The 17,719-nt window shown below is 37.0% G+C and overlaps 2 protein-coding genes across 2 annotated transcripts; one reads left to right on the top strand and one right to left on the bottom strand.

The window, feature by feature from the left end:
• The first annotated feature begins 477 nt into the window (after nucleotides 1-477).
• On the top strand, nucleotides 478-1,065 carry LOC141608707 (uncharacterized). Its single transcript, XM_074428052.1, has one exon. It carries the CDS (start codon nucleotides 478-480, stop codon nucleotides 1,063-1,065), a length of 588 nt encoding a protein of 195 aa, XP_074284153.1.
• An 8,367-nt stretch (nucleotides 1,066-9,432) lies between these two features.
• LOC141608706 (uncharacterized) lies at nucleotides 9,433-17,012 on the bottom strand. The gene is made up of 10 exons (XM_074428051.1): nucleotides 16,949-17,012; nucleotides 14,335-14,441; nucleotides 14,042-14,136; nucleotides 13,307-13,562; nucleotides 12,626-13,103; nucleotides 12,320-12,532; nucleotides 11,305-11,895; nucleotides 10,911-11,199; nucleotides 10,441-10,816; nucleotides 9,433-10,341 (listed from the first exon to the last, which is right to left on the bottom strand). The coding sequence occupies exons 1-10, from the start codon at nucleotides 17,010-17,012 to the stop codon at nucleotides 9,433-9,435; spliced, it is 3,378 nt and encodes a 1,125-aa protein (XP_074284152.1).
• Between the last annotated feature and the right edge of the window lie 707 nt (nucleotides 17,013-17,719).

Here is a 17,719-nt window from a genome sequence, read left to right as displayed (position 1 = left end):
GAAGCTCATTCTGGCATTTGTGGTGCTCATCAATCTGGGCCTAAACTTCATAATCGTGTAAAGAGAATGGGGTATTACTGGCCAACCATGGTGCAAGATTGTATGGACTTTGCGAAAAAATGTGAACCCTGTCAGTTCTACACAAACTTCATACACCAACCGCCGGAGCCATTGCATCCTACTGTTTCTTCATGGCCCTTTGAAGCTTGGGGACTTGATGTTGTGGGACCTCTTACTCCAAAGGCCTCAAATGGACATGAGTATATCCTCGCTGCCACTGACTACTTCTCAAAATGGGCAGAAGCCATCACACTACGGGAAGTGAAGAAAGAAAATGTTGTCGACTTCATTAGAACCCAAATCATCTACAGATATGGTGTACCTCAACGTATCACAACTGACAATGGGAAACAATTTTTCAACCATCTGATGACAAGTCTGGGAGAAAAATTCAAGTTCAAACAATACAAGTCATCCATGTACAATGCCTTTGCAAATGGTTTGGCTGAAGCCTTTAATAAAACTCTTTGCAACTTGTTGAGAAAAGTAGTAGCAAAGTCAAAGCGAGATTGGCATGAAAGAATTGGTGAGGCGTTATGGGCATACCGTACCACATACAAAACACCTACTCAAGCAACCCCGTATGCATTGGTGTATGGAGTTGAGGCCGTGCTGCCTTTGGAGTTGCAGATACCTTCCTTACGCATTGCTATTCAGGAGGGACTCACAGATGATGAAAATGACAAGTTGCGATTAGCAGAGTTGGAAGCTCTCGATGAAAAGAGACTAGAGGCTCAACAAAAGCTCCAATGTTATCAAGCAAGGTTGTCACGCGCATTCAACAAAAAGGTGCGCCCTCGTTCTTTCCAAGTAGGAGACCTCGTCCTTGAAGTACGAAGGCCAATCATCACCTCTCACAAGCCAGTTGGTAAATTCACCTCTAAGTGGGATGGTCCATACGTGGTACAGGAGGTCTACACAAATGGTGCTTATAAGATTGTTGATGAAGACGGTGTGTGTGTCGGTCCAATCAACGGAAAATTCTTAAAGCGCTACTATTCTTGAGGCTCAACAATGAAGGCTCCTAAGCAAGAGCTTAAACTGCACACCAAAGCTCCTAAGCAAGAGGTTAAACTGCATACCAAAAAAAAAAAAAAAAAAAAAAATCCTTCCGTCCTTATGAACTACGTCGGCTTGATCTTGTAAGGTACTTCGTGCTTTACAGGTACGTAGGCAGCTTGGGTGAGCACGTAGCTCAAGTGCAGCCACACTTCCAAACAAACATCATCCTTCTTTATGAACTACGTTGGCTTGATCTTGCAAGTTGTCACCCTGGTCAACTTTGTGAGTACGTAGGCAGCTTGAGCAAACACTTTGTTCAAGTGCAGCCACACCTTCAAACAAACCTCATCCATCTTCGAACTACGTTGGCTTGATCTTGTGAAGTACACTTCGTGCTTTGCAGGTACGTAGGCAGCTTGAGTGAACATGTAGCTCGAGCGCAGCCACACCTCCAAATAAAAATCATGTCTCTTTAAACCATGTTGTCTTGATCCTGTTAAGTGCAATTTTGTGCTTCAGAGAAATCCTCTTGGAGTCGACAAGTCAGGTATACTGCATGACATCTCCTAGGAGAGTAGCTCGCCGTCTTTCTTCTGTCGACGAGTCAATACATTGCATGACTCGGAGTAGCTCGCAGTCTCTTGTCTCTTACACCTCCTGTAGTCGACAAGCTAGGTTCATTGCACGGTAACTCTAAAGAGAAACCAAAATGACCCATCTCGGATTAGCTCATAGTTTCTTCATGTCGACGAGTCGGTATATTATATGATCCGGAATAGCTTCAAATCATCATGCGGTCGACGGATCGGGTACATTGCATGATAACTCCAAGGGAGAATCGAAATGATCCGACCGGAGTAATTTCCACATCTTCAAGCGGTCGACGAATCGGGTACATTGCATGATAACTCCAAAGGAGAATCGAAATGATCCGACCGGAGTAATTTCCACATCTTCAAGCGGTCGACGGATCGGGTACATTGCATGATAACTCCAAAGGAGAATCGAAATGATCCAACCGGAGTGATTTCCACATCTTCAAGCGGTCGATGAATAGGGTACATTGCGTAGTAGCTCCAGGGAAAGTCAAAACGATCCTACCGAAGTAAATCCATGTCGGTCGATTAGCACGCTCCATAAGACTTGACCCAATATCAACGCATTATCTACAAAAAAAAAGGGTCAATTTATACGCATAGCATTACATTATGTGTATAAGCTCATAAGAAAATATAGTGTACGTTGGCAATTTGGCATTACGTCGAACAAAGAGCATCCTGCCATTCCACCAATTTGCTTTTCTTTATCCCTTAATAGAGCCAAATATACAAGTCAAAGGTGAAGGTAATCACGATGCAATTTTGGTTGGATTATCCATGAAGTTATTCGAGTCAGTTCATGTTGAACTCTGCTCGAAATTGAGGCTAGCATTCATCGGAAACAGGTTCGGATTTTCAGGAAATAATGCAAGCATCAACTGATCAAAAAAAAAAATATCAAAAGAGAAGTTATTCATCTTACTCCGACCAGATTCAAAAGATCGCCGCAAGCGTCAAAGGTTCGAAGATGGCTCCAAGCAACGTCGAACGAACAAGTATATGCAGCCAAAAAATTGCCTAAACAAGATTCGGTTGGCTACAAAGTTTAGAAGTAAGACGACTAGCTGCACATCCATGCAAATACAAAAAAAAAAAAAAAAAAAAAAAAAAAAAAAGCTTAAATGTTGCTCTTAATATTGTAATGATGCTAGAGAATTAAGTCTTCTTGCCGTGGCTTCAATTTCGCGGTCAAGTTGATATATCGGTTGACCTCGTCTTCGTCGCCTACTCATGCAAAAGACCTAAGCACTTGAAAGAAAGGATTAGTAACAAAGGACTTAGTCTAAACTAGAACAAAAACGATTAATATCAAGCCGTACTCCCCGGCAACGGCGCCAGACACATTCATGATTTTGAGAGTAGTCACCTTAGCAAGACTTGTAGGTATTTCTCCAGTAAAATAGTTGTTTGACATATCAAGAAGCTCTAAAGCCGTAAGGATTCGAGTCCATTAAGAATTGATATTCCATACGGAATTTCCCCCCTCAACTCGTTACCTGAAATATCAATACATTTAACGAACGTAATCGTTTTTTTGAATTTCTGCTGAGATTTGTTCGATCATCTGGCTAGCTCTGTTCATCCCTTCAAGAATGTTGAGGATGTTGAAGTTGATCTTTGTGTTCAGTCATCCGTACGCCATCAACACACTTTTGTGACCCATTGTAATTACTTTGTTGTATTAATTTACGGTTTTACTAAAATAAGTGCATTTGACCATATGAATCAAATGTCATCTATATAAGAACTTTCTTTACCGCTGTCAAAATAAAATAAAATCAACTACTCCTTTTGCCTTAACGATTTGTTAGCTAGCTTTAATTTAAATATTTATTACAAAAAATTTTAAAAATAATTAACACGAAAGATTTCTGTGTACTCCTAACTAAAAATAAAAACGTAAACATTGGTGGATTCCATAAGCATTTCTCATAAGTTCATAACTATAAGTCCACGACTTGAGAATCACGTCCAAAATCCTTTTTGATCTTAACAAGTCACCTTTTGTCGTTCGACGTCCCCGTTTCAGAAAGGAAAATAAAAGGACGTCACCCTCTCACATGGGGTGAGTGAAACCCCTTCAACCGTACCTTTTAAAGATAGTGTCAATTTTACAAACCAATTCCAGGAAGCTTGCTTTAAACCATATATTGACTTTAGTAATTTGCATACTTTATTTTCTCCGTTCAGTTCGAATCCCAGCGGTACTTTCATTTCATATAGACCTCTTCATCTAAATCTCCATGTAAGAATGCATTGTTCACATCTAATTGTTCAATTAGCCATCCTTTCGCTATTGCCACGGCTAGTATGCATCGCACACTCGTCATTTTCGCTACTGGTGCATACGTCTCATGATAGTCCACTACTTCAATTTGCGTGAACCCTTGTGCCGCAAGTCGTGCTTTATACCTTTTACACTACCGTTAGCCTTGTACTTCACTTTGTAGATCCATTTGCATCCAATTGGTCTTTTTCCTTGCGGCAATGAAACGATTTTCCAAGTCCCATTGCTTCAAGTGCATCTATTTCCTTTCTCATGGCCTCTCGCCATTTTAAACTCTTTGCTGCCTCATTTTAATGAGTTGGCCCTCGAATTTCGTCAATTGACGGCAAGTATGTCCTGTGAGAATTGGAAATTTTTTTTGGTAATAACGTAATTAACCAAAGGATAGCGGGTACCTGTCCGTTTTGACTTCGACTGGACGTTGTGAGCTATAGGACTGGGTTTAATAATTCTTGTGGACTTACATATGTAATCGCTTTTCGATGATGGTTCAAACTTTTGTCTTGCCCTCGACCAAGTTGTTCTTGTTCCGTATTCCCCGTCTCATTAACCACTCCTTGCTCTTCACTGACTACTTCATTTGCATTAGTATTTTGGTCATCATCGACTTTGTTCATTATGGGTTCGTTACTCCCCCTGACTTTGTTACTCCAAGGAAAAAATCGAAGTCGTCATTGTATGTAGAAAACCCGAGACTTTGTGGCGCGCCACTTCCAAGTTGTTCGAACAATCAAAAGCCCTCGAATGTACCCAACAACGATAATACTAGTGTTAAAGGCAAGGATGACGACTTCGATTTTTTCATTGGACTTTACATAAGTGTGTCCCTTAGATTTATCATTGGGTTTTGGGGAATTTGTGGTACTTTAGTTATAAAGATATCTTGGAGACATGTTTATTTCCGATTCCTTGAAAACATTAAAGACAGGCTCTTGAGTCTCGTAAAGCTTTTACAGTAGTCATAGCACCACCTAAGGTTGGTCTACATGATATGTAATGGAATCTGCTGAATTTGGAACTCAAGAGTCGAGGACGTTATCAATCAATCAAACATCACTAACGAATACTTCGCAATTACTCAGGGATGAATTACTATATTGGGTTTCACAAATGGGTCTTTCAGATAAATCGGTACACCATTCAGCGGCGACATAGGACAACAAAAGTCGAGTTAAAATTGAATTGCAACTTCACCAAGGAGCTATGGAACATACAAACATTTCTGTTATTTTTGTACTCGTATTTAATTATAATACAAACATCGAGACATTGAGACTTTAAACTTCTGATTATCGACTTTTGCTCTTAAAAAATTCTTATATACGCGACATTGAGACTTGAACATAAATATAAAACAACATGAGAAAATTTGCTTCCCCAAAATTTTAGTTCTAACTCCGTTCCTAATTTAAAGTACATAAACAAAGATAAATCAACGTCATTATTGTTTTACAATATCCAATCAATCAATCAATCAATATCTATCTATCTATATTATTAAAAGAAGCTTTTTTCGAGCGATTACAGAGACCCCAAGTTTTCGAAACTACCTAAACTATTTTTTTATTTAGAGATAATATTTTCATTTGAGATAATAATCAAGTTGTAAATTAATTATTATATTATATATGAAAGCAGAACAAATTTTATCACAACATGATTATAAGTAACCATATTGAATACTTCTACCATAAGAACAATTTGATCTGATTGAGAATACAGTGCAACAATCCTAATTGATAATACAATGCAACAATCCTAGCATTATACCAATCGCAAATTCTTATTTGCGACGGAGGTATCCGTCGCAAATAAGAGACGGGTACCATATTCACTCACATAATACCCATAAAGGTGAGAGACAAAGCACATGGGGTGGGTGCCCACCTTGTCCCCTCTACCCATTTCCACTCACATAATACCCGTCGCAAGATCCGACCCGTCACAAGCAAGACTTATTACCAATACTCCTACATGGCTACATTAGTATATAATGTTTCTTTAACCCCAAAAAAATTCGATAATTCCAACAAAAGTACTTCATGACTCTATTTTGATAATTGATATTTTTTTATTTTTTTATTTCTCTCTCTAATAAGTAATTAGTACAGTAATAACCTGTTTGCTTTGCTTTGGTTTTGCAGGATGGTCACTCATAGGCAAAACCTTCGTATTGTATTTATTGCAAGTCATTATCCTTATAATCCTAGATAAGTGATCTCATAATTATTCATACGGAGTACTGCCATTTATATGATTCTTCATGTTATTTTCGTAGTCTAAATTGATTGTCTCTCTTTTTAGGTTAATAGTATATACGAGTATTTTTTTTTTGGTGTTTCACTCAACAGTTTACGTTGCTGTTTTAGTACGTTCTACACTCTACTCTATAAATTTTTAATGAACAATAAAAGTAATAATTCTCCTTTTTTTACCTTATCTTTGTGCACAAAGCACATGTAAATTAAACATTTCATTGAGAGAAAGAGAGTAATTTTTTGGCTTTAACTTACTTCTATATTATTATCATACCAATTGTATACGTCTTTCGCTTCTACAAATTTTAATATCACTGAAGTTTATTGGGGCTAATGATACTATTATATGCTAATATAATTTATCGTAATATTTAATTTATTTGTAATTTGTCATTGTTAAAAGTGTGCTTATTTGTCATTTGAAAGAAAGTCGAGGTTTATGGTAAAATTTTGGTCTCCATGTTGCCGGATGCATGCAGATAATAATCTCAGGCCTATTACATCCACATGAGGTCGAACCGCCTAGCGCTAAAAAGAATATTTTGATGAATCCGAGCATGCGATCAACGAGATTTAAAAATTGAATATAGTTTTAACCTTATGATGAAGAATATGTTAGTAGTATAACAATTATTATATGAAATATAGTTTTTTTTTGAGGGATATTATATGAAATAAATATAAAGATTGAAATCCTCTTAATGTATGCTACCCCCACGAGCTTTTTTTTTTTTTTGCGAATCAGTTAATTATATTTTTCTGTCATTATATTCAATTTGTTTATATAGTGGATCTTATTGATTAATGTTACATTAGATGATTAGAATGAATGTTGGATTCATCCTGCAAACAGCTAAACAAGTATACAATATGAAATTGCATAGCGACAAATCGAACGCTATCATTGGGTTAAAAGCAAAGTAAAATACATGAGACTTTATCAATTATCATGGATCTATTGATATGGGTAAGTATGAAATTGGCTCACATTGGTCAAGATTGAAAGGGATAGGTTAAAAATTAATCGATTGACTCAATTATTTGTTTACCTTTAATTGGAATATAAAAAGTACTAAAGTATGAGTTAGAATCATTCGAGTTTGTCCAATAATGTACGTATAGGATAAATTATGTCGGAATAACTTGAACTGATAAAAATAGAAAATACAGTGAGTTTTGAAGCCATATCATTCATGGACAAAAGTTTTGGGTACAATCAAATAAAAAAGCACCTGGACGACTCCGGAGGATCCAAGCTAGGCGACTGTTTTGGTGGAATGAACGCATAAGGGTTGTGTGGAAGAATGACCTTATATTTGGGCCCCTGCAGAGAGAACAGTAAGGATAACGAGCGCTCCGCCCCGTGCCTCCCTTTGCCCAAGCACGCAGATTGGATAGACTGGTCGCATATCGGGAGCTGTATTACGTAAGTCAGAACGACTGAACTTAACACGCTTGGTGACTTGAGTTATAGGGGGTAGGGAGGGAGCGGGGCGTAAGGTTCTCGACTAAGAGAAGGGGCCGCTTTCCCCTTTTTCTAGAAGGCTTGGTACATATTTTATTATGTTTTTTACTTCACGTCAAAAGTTGAGATTTCGAGAGATATCAGTCCAAACTTTTTTAAATTAGTAATATTTAGATTATTTATTTAAGCATAGAGGAGTTGCGTTACAATATATTGCTAATGGATAAAACAAACTGATTAATATTTAACTATAATTCTATACTCTATTTGTAAGGCATTTTTTTAGTTAACATTGTACATGATAAAGGATTACAAATAGGCCCGTGCATCGCACGGGCATTAAATCTAGTATATATATAAAAGAGGCTTTTTTCAGACAATTCTAGAGACTCCAACTTTTTTAAATTACCCAATTAATTTTTATTTAAAATAATATTATGTATAATTATCCAATATTTATGCAAATTCTATCTACATACGGTTTTATTAACTTTTTTAGTTATCCCAATATTTGTGCAAATTCTATCTAATATTTGTGCAAATTCTATCTAATAGAGTTTTATAAGTTATATACTAGTGAAAAATCATAAACTTATATGGCTATATATACCATCAAAAGATGGAATTCATATTTGGCTGGATTCCTAAAATAAGCATTGTTGGCGGAACAAGACTGATCACAAGAAGATTTAATATAGCACGGAGAGAGCTTTTTATATAGCACTTACCAAAACGATCGACAGGGAAAGGATTGAATGAAAACGATCTGAAATATGCACTGAGAAAGCATTTTTCACCTCACTTTCCTTGGGATTTCGGGCAGAAAAAACGATCAGGTTTACCTACCCGAAGGCTGCAGAGTGAGTCTTGTAGTCCCAAAAACCCTGTGATTGGTCACTTCAAAGAACAACTTCTCTGCCAGTTGATGCTGCAGAATCAACCGCCCTTTATATTCAAGCGAGAAACGAAATTCTACTGTGAATATGTGATTCATTATACATGGAAATTGGAAACATTCTTTGTTTGGCTTTTTTGTGAGCGATCTTAGCTAAGACGTAAGATCGCGACACATTCGGTATATATTTAACTACTGGATTGAGTAAAATCCCATATACAATTATACTTTATACAGAAATATAGGCTGTCCATTTTAAAGTGTCATGCTTTTGCCTATTTAGTTTGCTGTTTCGCGTAAGCTAAAGAAAATACGAACTTACATGAACCCTATTTTTACGGACAAGTTTTGTTTCGGTCCCATATTGCTTGCTGAATATTTAGGCCAATATTACATTAGAAAAGACCGTTGAATATGCTTGCTGAATATTTAGGCCAATATTACAGTAGAAAAGACCGTTGAATTTCTTCGATAATCTTATTAGATAATAGAAACACGGAACATAAGTGCCGTTGAAATGAAATCGGTGTCTGGTATGCGAAAATCAATCGAGCCATTCACTCACCACAAATTCTCTAGGTTTAATTAATTTTTATTTAAAATAATATTATGTATAATTATCCCAAGTTATCCCCAATACTAGTGTTAAACCCGTGCAAAAAATGCACGGGACGTAGTAACAATCGCTAAAATTAGATTCGAAAACGTAAGCATATAAATGAGCATGATTAAATTGTCAGGAGTACTCCTGACAATTTAAAAAAGCCACAATTGAATATTCAAAGTATATGTTATTAGGATTGTTACTACGCTAATCCCTACCATACGATACAAATTGTCCAACAAATGTAGAAGTAATATGAACTTTACAAATATTCAAAAATTTCTTGGTAAACAACGTTGGTTGTAATATTCGATGTACGCTTGTTACTGTCGCAGATTAATAGTTTAAGGCCTTGTTTGCTTGTAACCCTCGAGATCGCGACATAAAGTTGTCCATGACTGAAGACCGGTCTTGGAAGATAAATGCTCACTTGAGATAAAGACTGGCCCTGGCTTTTGTTTATTGTCATGGCAAAACAAACAAAGAATGGGAAATTGTCTTCTACTAAACCGGATCGAAATTTCTTCGGAATCGAAGGAGTGAGTGTAATGCGGGCAATGTGCACTCTATCGCCTTTATGACTACCAGTCAACACTGTACAACTAATTACGCGTCTCCCTAAGTCTGTCACTATTAATCTGGTATCATTGCACAACCCACGCGATTGATCAATATTTCTAAGGAGCATAACCATAGCACCGACTTTCAATCTCAATTCATGGTTTGGGAGGCCAGAACATTTAATACTATTCAAGAATTCTGTGGAGTAAAGGTCAGGCTCACCCATAGTTCTATCATCTCTACTGACCTCATCAGAGCTTAAGTAAATTCTCTCTTCCTCATGGATAAGAGATAACACATAATCATTTACATCTTCAACTATTTCGTGAGTGGGTGCAAGAATTGCCCTTTCTTGAAGATAATTTGGGTCCCATAACCGATTTTGAAGATCAGGATAAGTGATATCTACTAAGGAGGCAATGGGATTAGTCACGTTTTGAATAAGTAAATCGTCGGGGAACTCTATGTCAACCTCAGCATCACCATCATTTGGATCCCCGACCAACCCATCTCCAATTTTCAGAATCCACTCCGAGAATTTTCGTATCTCATCTACATTAGTGTCTTCACTTCCGGCTTGTAAGCGCATATTTTTAGTCAATGTAAGCACCTGAAATTTAAGACATACACATCTTAAAACATTGAAAGAAAATATAAATTAATTGAATAGCGTTTTAGTACCAATTTGGAAACTATGTTTTGAACGTACCTTACATGAACTCCACAAATACGACGAACAAAGAGAAGCATGCACAACATCAGCCCTGCTCCCTTTGGAAACAACCGGTAATGTTTGGCGAAAATCGCCACCAAAAACTACCACTTTCCCGCCAAATGGTAGTGTTGCATTACGCGGATCTACAACACGCATGACGTCTTTCAAACTTCTATCAACAGCCTCGAAACCATGTTTATGAGTCATCGGCGCTTCGTCCCATATAATTAGCTTCGCTCTGATCAACAATTCCGCTAAATCACTACCAGGTTTAATTCTGGGGCAAGTGGAGTTTTCGGTGAGATTGATTGGAATGCCAAGTCTCGCGTGCGCTGTTCTACCACCAGGTATCAACGTTGCTGCAATTCCGCTAGATGCAACAGGCAAAACAATTTCACCCTTGCTTCTGAGGGCAGCACATAAAGTTCGCGGATGAATGTTTTGCGGTCCCTCCATAGCCATACACAAAAAAACCCCCTCCTTGATTAGATGCAATAGCTTCCATAATTTCATTATAAACCGTCGTCTGCTCATCAGTCATTGAAGATAGTTGAGACGCATGTTCTGCCTGGAGCGATTCTTTGTCATAAGACAACTCATCCATAACCATCGTGTTCGCGTGATGTGTTGTTGACGATGTATCGGGTAGGGGCATCCCTTCAAATCTTGCTAAACTACTCCCATTTAATTGGAGTGATGCTTCTATGTCGATCAAAGCATAGTTTTTCAATTCTTCATCAGTTAGTTCCAAACCTATGATGATATTTGCAGTGTCATCATAACGTATTGATAACTATTATATGTGCAAAGAATGTAAATTAGATGCACTAAATAGAAAGCAATATATTAAAGTAGTACCTCGGTTTTGAAGAATATTATGTTGCCTGTGAAGGATATCATCCGCTAGAAGACTCCATGTTGCCTCCCAGACTCTACTTGGCATGGACAACGTCCCAGATAACAATAAAGTCGCAAAGAGGTTTCTAAGATAAAATCCAGAGGCCCATTCGCTTGCTTCCTCTATCGCATCAATGTACTCTTTGTCGTCACCGATCAAGCCATATGCATAACACGCTTCCCTATACGTGTCATAGAGAGTGCCGTTAACCCTTCTTATGTCCTCATAACTTTTGGGTCCCTTTACATGGTTCAACATGGTTCTCATGAAATATAATTCACCGCAAATCGGCGGCACATGTTGCAACCTGCCTATCTTAAAATTCTGTTTTCTAAGGGTCCACTCTCGCTGATCTTTATTCCACACAAATTTAGTTGGGAATTGACAGTACAATAAGTCCTTCGCTATCTGCAACTCTTCCTCTTCACTACTGTTAATTTTTATCCAAGATAGAAACTTTGACACTCCCATCGATGATTTCTCTAAGACCTCGTCAATAGGATCTTCATCATCAAACACAACGCTCTGTTCGCCAGGAAGGGTGAAACGACCTTTCGATCATGGGAGTCCCGTAGTGAATGTCAAACGCGAATATCCTCCAAACAGACCTCACATCCTGAAAGGTACCTACAATCGTAGTATCGTTTAATCTCGTCCACCTGTTCAGGAAATTGGTCGTTGCGGCGTCGATAAGAGGACTGCATTGTCACTCGATCAGATCCCTTATTTATATACTTGAAAAGATACTTGATCGCTTTAGATTGGTTACACACTCCACATTGATATGTGCACGATATTTCAGCAATAAGTACGGGTTATATGGCACGACAGATCCATTGTCAAGTGCCACTCGGTCCTTATATATTGTTGGTCCTGTTTTACTTCTCTTATAAATAGGATAACCGTCTTCGCCGATAGTTGTTCTTTCGGTACACTTTTTGGGGAAATGTTTTGAGCATGTAGACCCAACCATACACGGTGATCGTGGTTTTGCAGTTCCACACGGTCCGTGAATCATGTGTGTGCAAACGACGGCATGTAACACAGGATTCTCAACCGGATTGGGGATCTCCGCTGAAATTATTTTATCGATATCCGCAGCTTCAGGGAACTTGTCTTCTCGATGTAAGAACAAAAGGATATGAGCATGTGGAAGACCACGCTTCTGAAATTCAATAGTATATACAACTGTGATAGAATTACGCAAACATATTAGATTATATATTACGGCTAGATAAAATATGTCCAAATATTAAACCTGACAGATGAAAGACTACGCACCTGCTCTAACCCTACCAAAGATATGGCGCTCTTTTAAATCAATCATCAACTCTTCGAGCTTAATCTTGAATACGCGAGACAAAATATCAGGACGATCCTCGGGATTAAGTCCCCTATTTCTAACAAACCGGGTGATTTCCGGCCACTTGGGATTGCACGTAAACGAGATAAATAGATCAGGGTAACCGAACCACCTACAAATGGTCATAGTATCAAGGTAGTTTACTCTCATATATGGGCCACCTCCCACCAAAGAAGAAGGAACAATAAGACGACTACCGGCGAAAGACGGCTCAACGTCCCCTCGTTCAACAGCTCTTCTAAGATTATTGTAATTGTCCACGCGAAGAAGATCTTGGTTGTAGCGTATAAACTTTAGTCTATGAGATTCAACCGATGCAAATCCGTCAACTAAAAACTGGTGATAGGCTTTACCGGATTGTAACAGAGTTGGAAATTCAACTGACAGTGGTCTATCCTGAATACGAAATGCATACCACTCTCTAAGAGTTAATTTATCGCGCGGATTTTCAGAATTACTATTTCGAAGAGTGTTTTTGAGTGATAAATTCCCAATCGGTAACCGTCTTCCCACACGGAAATAATAAAGGATCTTTGGAGGGCCATGAATAATGGGTGTAACTCAGATATACGTTGTAAACTTCCGCATGACTTTTGTACAATAATATCTCGTTTATCCATGTTTGGACCTAAATCACCCTCGATCAATGCTGCTACCTCTGAAACCGTTGGACGATTATACATTCTCCCATCTCTGTCTCTTCTACAGATGAGTCTGATACTCACGTCGACGTTTTCATCGGAAGACAATCTGTCCCTAGCCATCCTAAATGTCTTTGCAACAGGATTATGTGAGTCGACCATCTTTTGCAGTAATTCAATCAGCTCATCGTTATATCGCTCCGGAGTATCGTGGCTGCATTCATAGGTAATTAATAATAAGTTGTGTTTATTTATATTGGGTAACTAAATACCAAAACATCGATCTTTACAAATAATGCGTTAAACTAATATTCTAACGTATTTGTCTTGTATATGACATACCGATTGCTTTTTCCGATTTTCAACTTCTTCTTCTCGTGTCATATATGTATAACTGACAAAATTTAGGAGTTGCTCCGGTTGACGGCAACAAACTTCCTATTCGGTGAATATTTTGGCCTCCCATCCTGAATGTGTAGGGACCTCGACCTTGATTGATGGAATGATCAATCTTCCCACCCATAGATGTGAAAGAAAACATCCCGTTATAAGCCCGGATATTCTCAATAAAATGCTTACTATATGGATGTTGTCTACTTAGTAGAGACTTTAGGAGTTGAGGCGGTTCTTTTAACCATGGAAGCTTAACTTTGCCATCAGAGCAACACAATGAGAACTTAGGGCATCGAGTACCTTTTTTTTCTTTTTCCTTTCTTGAAACCACATTTGCGCTCTACATTTTGTGCACTCGTATTCTGGGTCACCAATATCCCAATATCCTTCGAGTACTGAAACATTAAATGTCACAACAATATGGAAAAGTTAAATAGTTTGATTTATATAGCTATTTAAATCAAGTTATAATACTTCGATCATTAGAAAAAAATAAAATGACCTCCGTCGTTCCCCTGGGAAGATTGATTTTGTTGACTTCGGGAACATTCTCCGTGTGAGCGAAATGAGCTCGTTTCACGTTCAGTGAATACTTCTTGGTTTTCAGAAACTAAACCGCTAAAGTCATCATAAGATTCGCCAAAGGCTGAACATAAATCTCTTACTAATCGCTCCACCACATCTGGTGGACTATCGATACCTAAGTAGTCATGTTATAAACAACGGAGTTAGGATAAAAGCACGTAATAACAATAACGATTGTTATATACAAATTGTTAATATAGCATTCAATAATAATTTAAACCAAAGTAACCATCGTTAATGAATTGGGAGGATTAATTTTGTTGGCCGAAGGGATATTCTTCGCGTAAAGCAAATGACCACCTACCATGTCCTAGTGATGACTAGTTGGCTTTTCGGTATTGAAGGTCTACATTCGTCGTATGATTCGCCAAAGGTTGAACATAAGTCTCTTACTAATCGTTCGACTACATCTGGTGGACTATCGATACCCGTGAAATAATGCAATAAACACCAGTTTAGAGAGTAATAAAACTTATACTGGATTTGTTAAATATTTAATTTATAATAAACGGCATTTTATATACCTGTGGTGGTGGAACTAAGTGGCGTGGTTGGAGTAGAATATTGAGTATCTATTTGCACAGATACAGCTGATGTCACTCGTCTTGCTTGTCGTCTAGTCGAAGCTAATATATACGAAATGGCTATTAGATTAGTTATTTTTGTTATAGCCGTGAAATAATTTTTTTCCATGCTAATAACTAATACACAATATGAAAGTTATTTAATATTTAAATTACGAATAATAATTAAAAAAATAAGTAAGAAAAAAATAGTAGTATATGTCATATATGTACGGGTCCGATATCCGATGACATCCGAAAAATATTGAGCCATGTTTTTGATAAGTATAAAAGAAAGCCCAACCCAATGCAATAATATAGATGACAATGGCCCACCGTCCCAACCCTTATTACCACATTACAACTTTTTCGGCCCAACCCAATTCAATCAGCCCAATTATTAATTAAGTCTATAACACAAACCCTAATAGACCCGTCCCTTATATACCCTATAACCCTCCGTCCCAACCCTTATTACCACAAATGCAACTATTTCGGCCGTCACTCACTCTCCTCTCCTCTCTCACTAAACTCTTCATACCGTCACTCTCCCCTCTCACTAAACTATTCATATTCTCGCCTTCACTCTCCCATCTCACTAAATTACTTATTCAAAGTTTAGATCTGCCATTATCAGTTCGGTTAACTCGGTGTTCGTCTAACCATTCAAGTTTAAGTTGATTTCATGGTAATTTTCATTTTTCTTTATATTTTTCAAATTATTGCTTGATTTTTGTTGAAGGCTTTGCTAGATCTGACCATTGTATGCATGTTTACTCGAAAATGTTTATCATAATTTCATGTTCATTGTTAATTCGAAAATGTTTTATCATAATTTTCGTGTTCATTGTTAACAATTGATTTTCTGGGTTAATAATTGAATTTCTGGGTTAAACATGTTTACTCGAAAATTGTTAATCAGTCGAAAATTTTGTGCATCAGTCGAAAATTGTTAGATCTGACCTAAATAAATTGTTACATCACTCGAAAATTTTGTGCATGTTTAATTTATGTGATTTTTTTGTTATTTCATTTTCATCATTAATTCGAAAATGATTAACATAATTGTCGTGTTCATTGTTATCAATTTAATTTCTGGGTTAATATTGAATTTCTGGGTTAAAAGTTGAATTTTCTGGGTTTAAAATCGAAAATTTCTGGGTTAATTGAATTTTCTGTGTTAACAATCGTCAATTTCTGGGCGAATTGAATTTTCTGGGTTAAAAATGTTAAATTTCTGGGTTCATACATTAATTTCTGGGTTTGAAACCCAGAAATTCATCCCCAAATCATCACCAACCCGAGTCCCAACCCGAGTCCGAACCCGAGTCAACCGAGTCCGAACCCGAGTCAACCGAGTCCGAACCCGAGTCAACCGAGTCCAAACCCGAGTCAACCGAGTCCGAACCCGAGTCAAACGAGTCCGAACCCGAGTCAACCGAGTCCGAACCCGAGTCAACCGAGTCCGAACCCGAGTCAAATATCTAACTTAATACCCAGATATGAAACTTTTAATGTTGAAAACCATAATCCTAAATAATTTGAAAACAGAGCCAATTTGAGTAATTATTTTTAAATCTTTTGTTGTAACGATTATGTGTTGATTTCTGTTAGGTTGTTTCAAATGGTAAGCAATCAGAGTATGCCTACAGTTATTGAGATAAGTTTAATTACTGTTATTTACATTGAACAATGGTTGAATTTCATTTTTTTATAGCTGATTTTGTATTCTGATTCACCCATACTAAGCATTTTTATTTGAATGCCTCATCTACAGCATAAAGAGAATTGGGACTATTGATGTTTTATTTGGGATATTTTCACCAAAGTTAAGTCAATAATTTTCATCTTTTTTATCTATTTTTATTAAGTTTTTATTTGTATATATTATTCTTAATTGAAATATTTTGACATACTAAATGTTCTGTTTTATTGAATTTTCAGGTTCGCTTTACATTTATTTTGTTATGTTTGGATGATGGTGAACACGTGTCGTATGTTTGAGAAATAATTTTCGAGGCATGGAAAGATAAGTATAAAACTTCTTATGAATACTTACTTGTTTCTTTCCCGTTGTAGTTCTTCCGCTTCTGTGTTGAGTTTGTGTTGTTTCCTTTTTCCATTGCTTATACTATTGCACATGTAATGCCGTTGTCTTCCCGAATCCTTGCTTCTTCTTTTATTTGTTATTCCCTCTTTGCTGATTTCTTTTTTATTGTACTATTAATTATGAGGATTACTTGAGCTTTTCTCTGAAATCTTTAAGGAGCTTAGGAAATTAGTGAATGATTGTGAAGTTTCGTTTTATATATATAAGTGGAAATAACCACTGTTAGTGGGGATATATAATCGGGTAGTTAATAATTTTGTTGACCATGACCATCTTAACTTCTTATTAGTGGGATCATGTTAATAGAGGTAGTGAATAACTTCTTTTGGCGCCTTTAATTGAAATTTTGCTGGTGAAAATTTTAAAGATATTTAAATTTCATTTTCCAAAAGTTTTTTGTTAATTGAATAATGTCATTTTTAACCCCACACTCCAATTTATTTTGTCACTTGATATTTTTGTCATCTATTTTGGAAGACGACTGCCCTTTTTTTTTGTCTTTGTTTGTGATTGTTTGTTTTTGGTCTTATTTTTTTGATATTGTCTAACTCACCAGTTATTAGGAAAGTAATTCTGAAATATGCTTGTGTCGTCCTTCTTAGAAAACTGAAATTACAGCTATAGTTTCGTGTTAAAAAAATAGCCATTCATGAAAATTGATATATAATATCCGAACTTCTGCCGAATTACGTCAAACTAACTTGAAAGTTGAAAAACAAT

Source organism: Silene latifolia, chromosome 10 (assembly GCF_048544455.1).
Source record: "Silene latifolia isolate original U9 population chromosome 10, ASM4854445v1, whole genome shotgun sequence".
In the NCBI taxonomy this organism is placed as follows: Eukaryota; Viridiplantae; Streptophyta; class Magnoliopsida; order Caryophyllales; family Caryophyllaceae; genus Silene; species Silene latifolia.
The sequence above is the reverse complement of the archived record's forward strand: the minus strand, read 5'-3'. Positions and strand labels throughout refer to the sequence as shown.

Excerpts from the sequence above, each read along its gene's own strand:
- LOC141608707 (XM_074428052.1), top strand. The coding sequence starts at position 478 with ATGTACAATGCCTTTGCAAATGGTTTGGCTGAAGCCTTTAATAAAACT.
- LOC141608706 (XM_074428051.1), bottom strand. The coding sequence starts at position 17,012 with ATGGAAAAAGGAAACAACACAAACTCAACACAGAAGCGGAAGAACTAC. Across the intron at positions 13,104-13,306 it reads TGGATAAACGAGATATTATT|GATAGACCACTGTCAGTTGA; the intron begins GTACAAAAGTCA and ends TTTCGTATTCAG. Across the intron at positions 11,200-11,304 it reads TAATATTCTTCAAAACCGAG|GTTTGGAACTAACTGATGAA; the intron begins GTACTACTTTAA and ends ATATCATCATAG.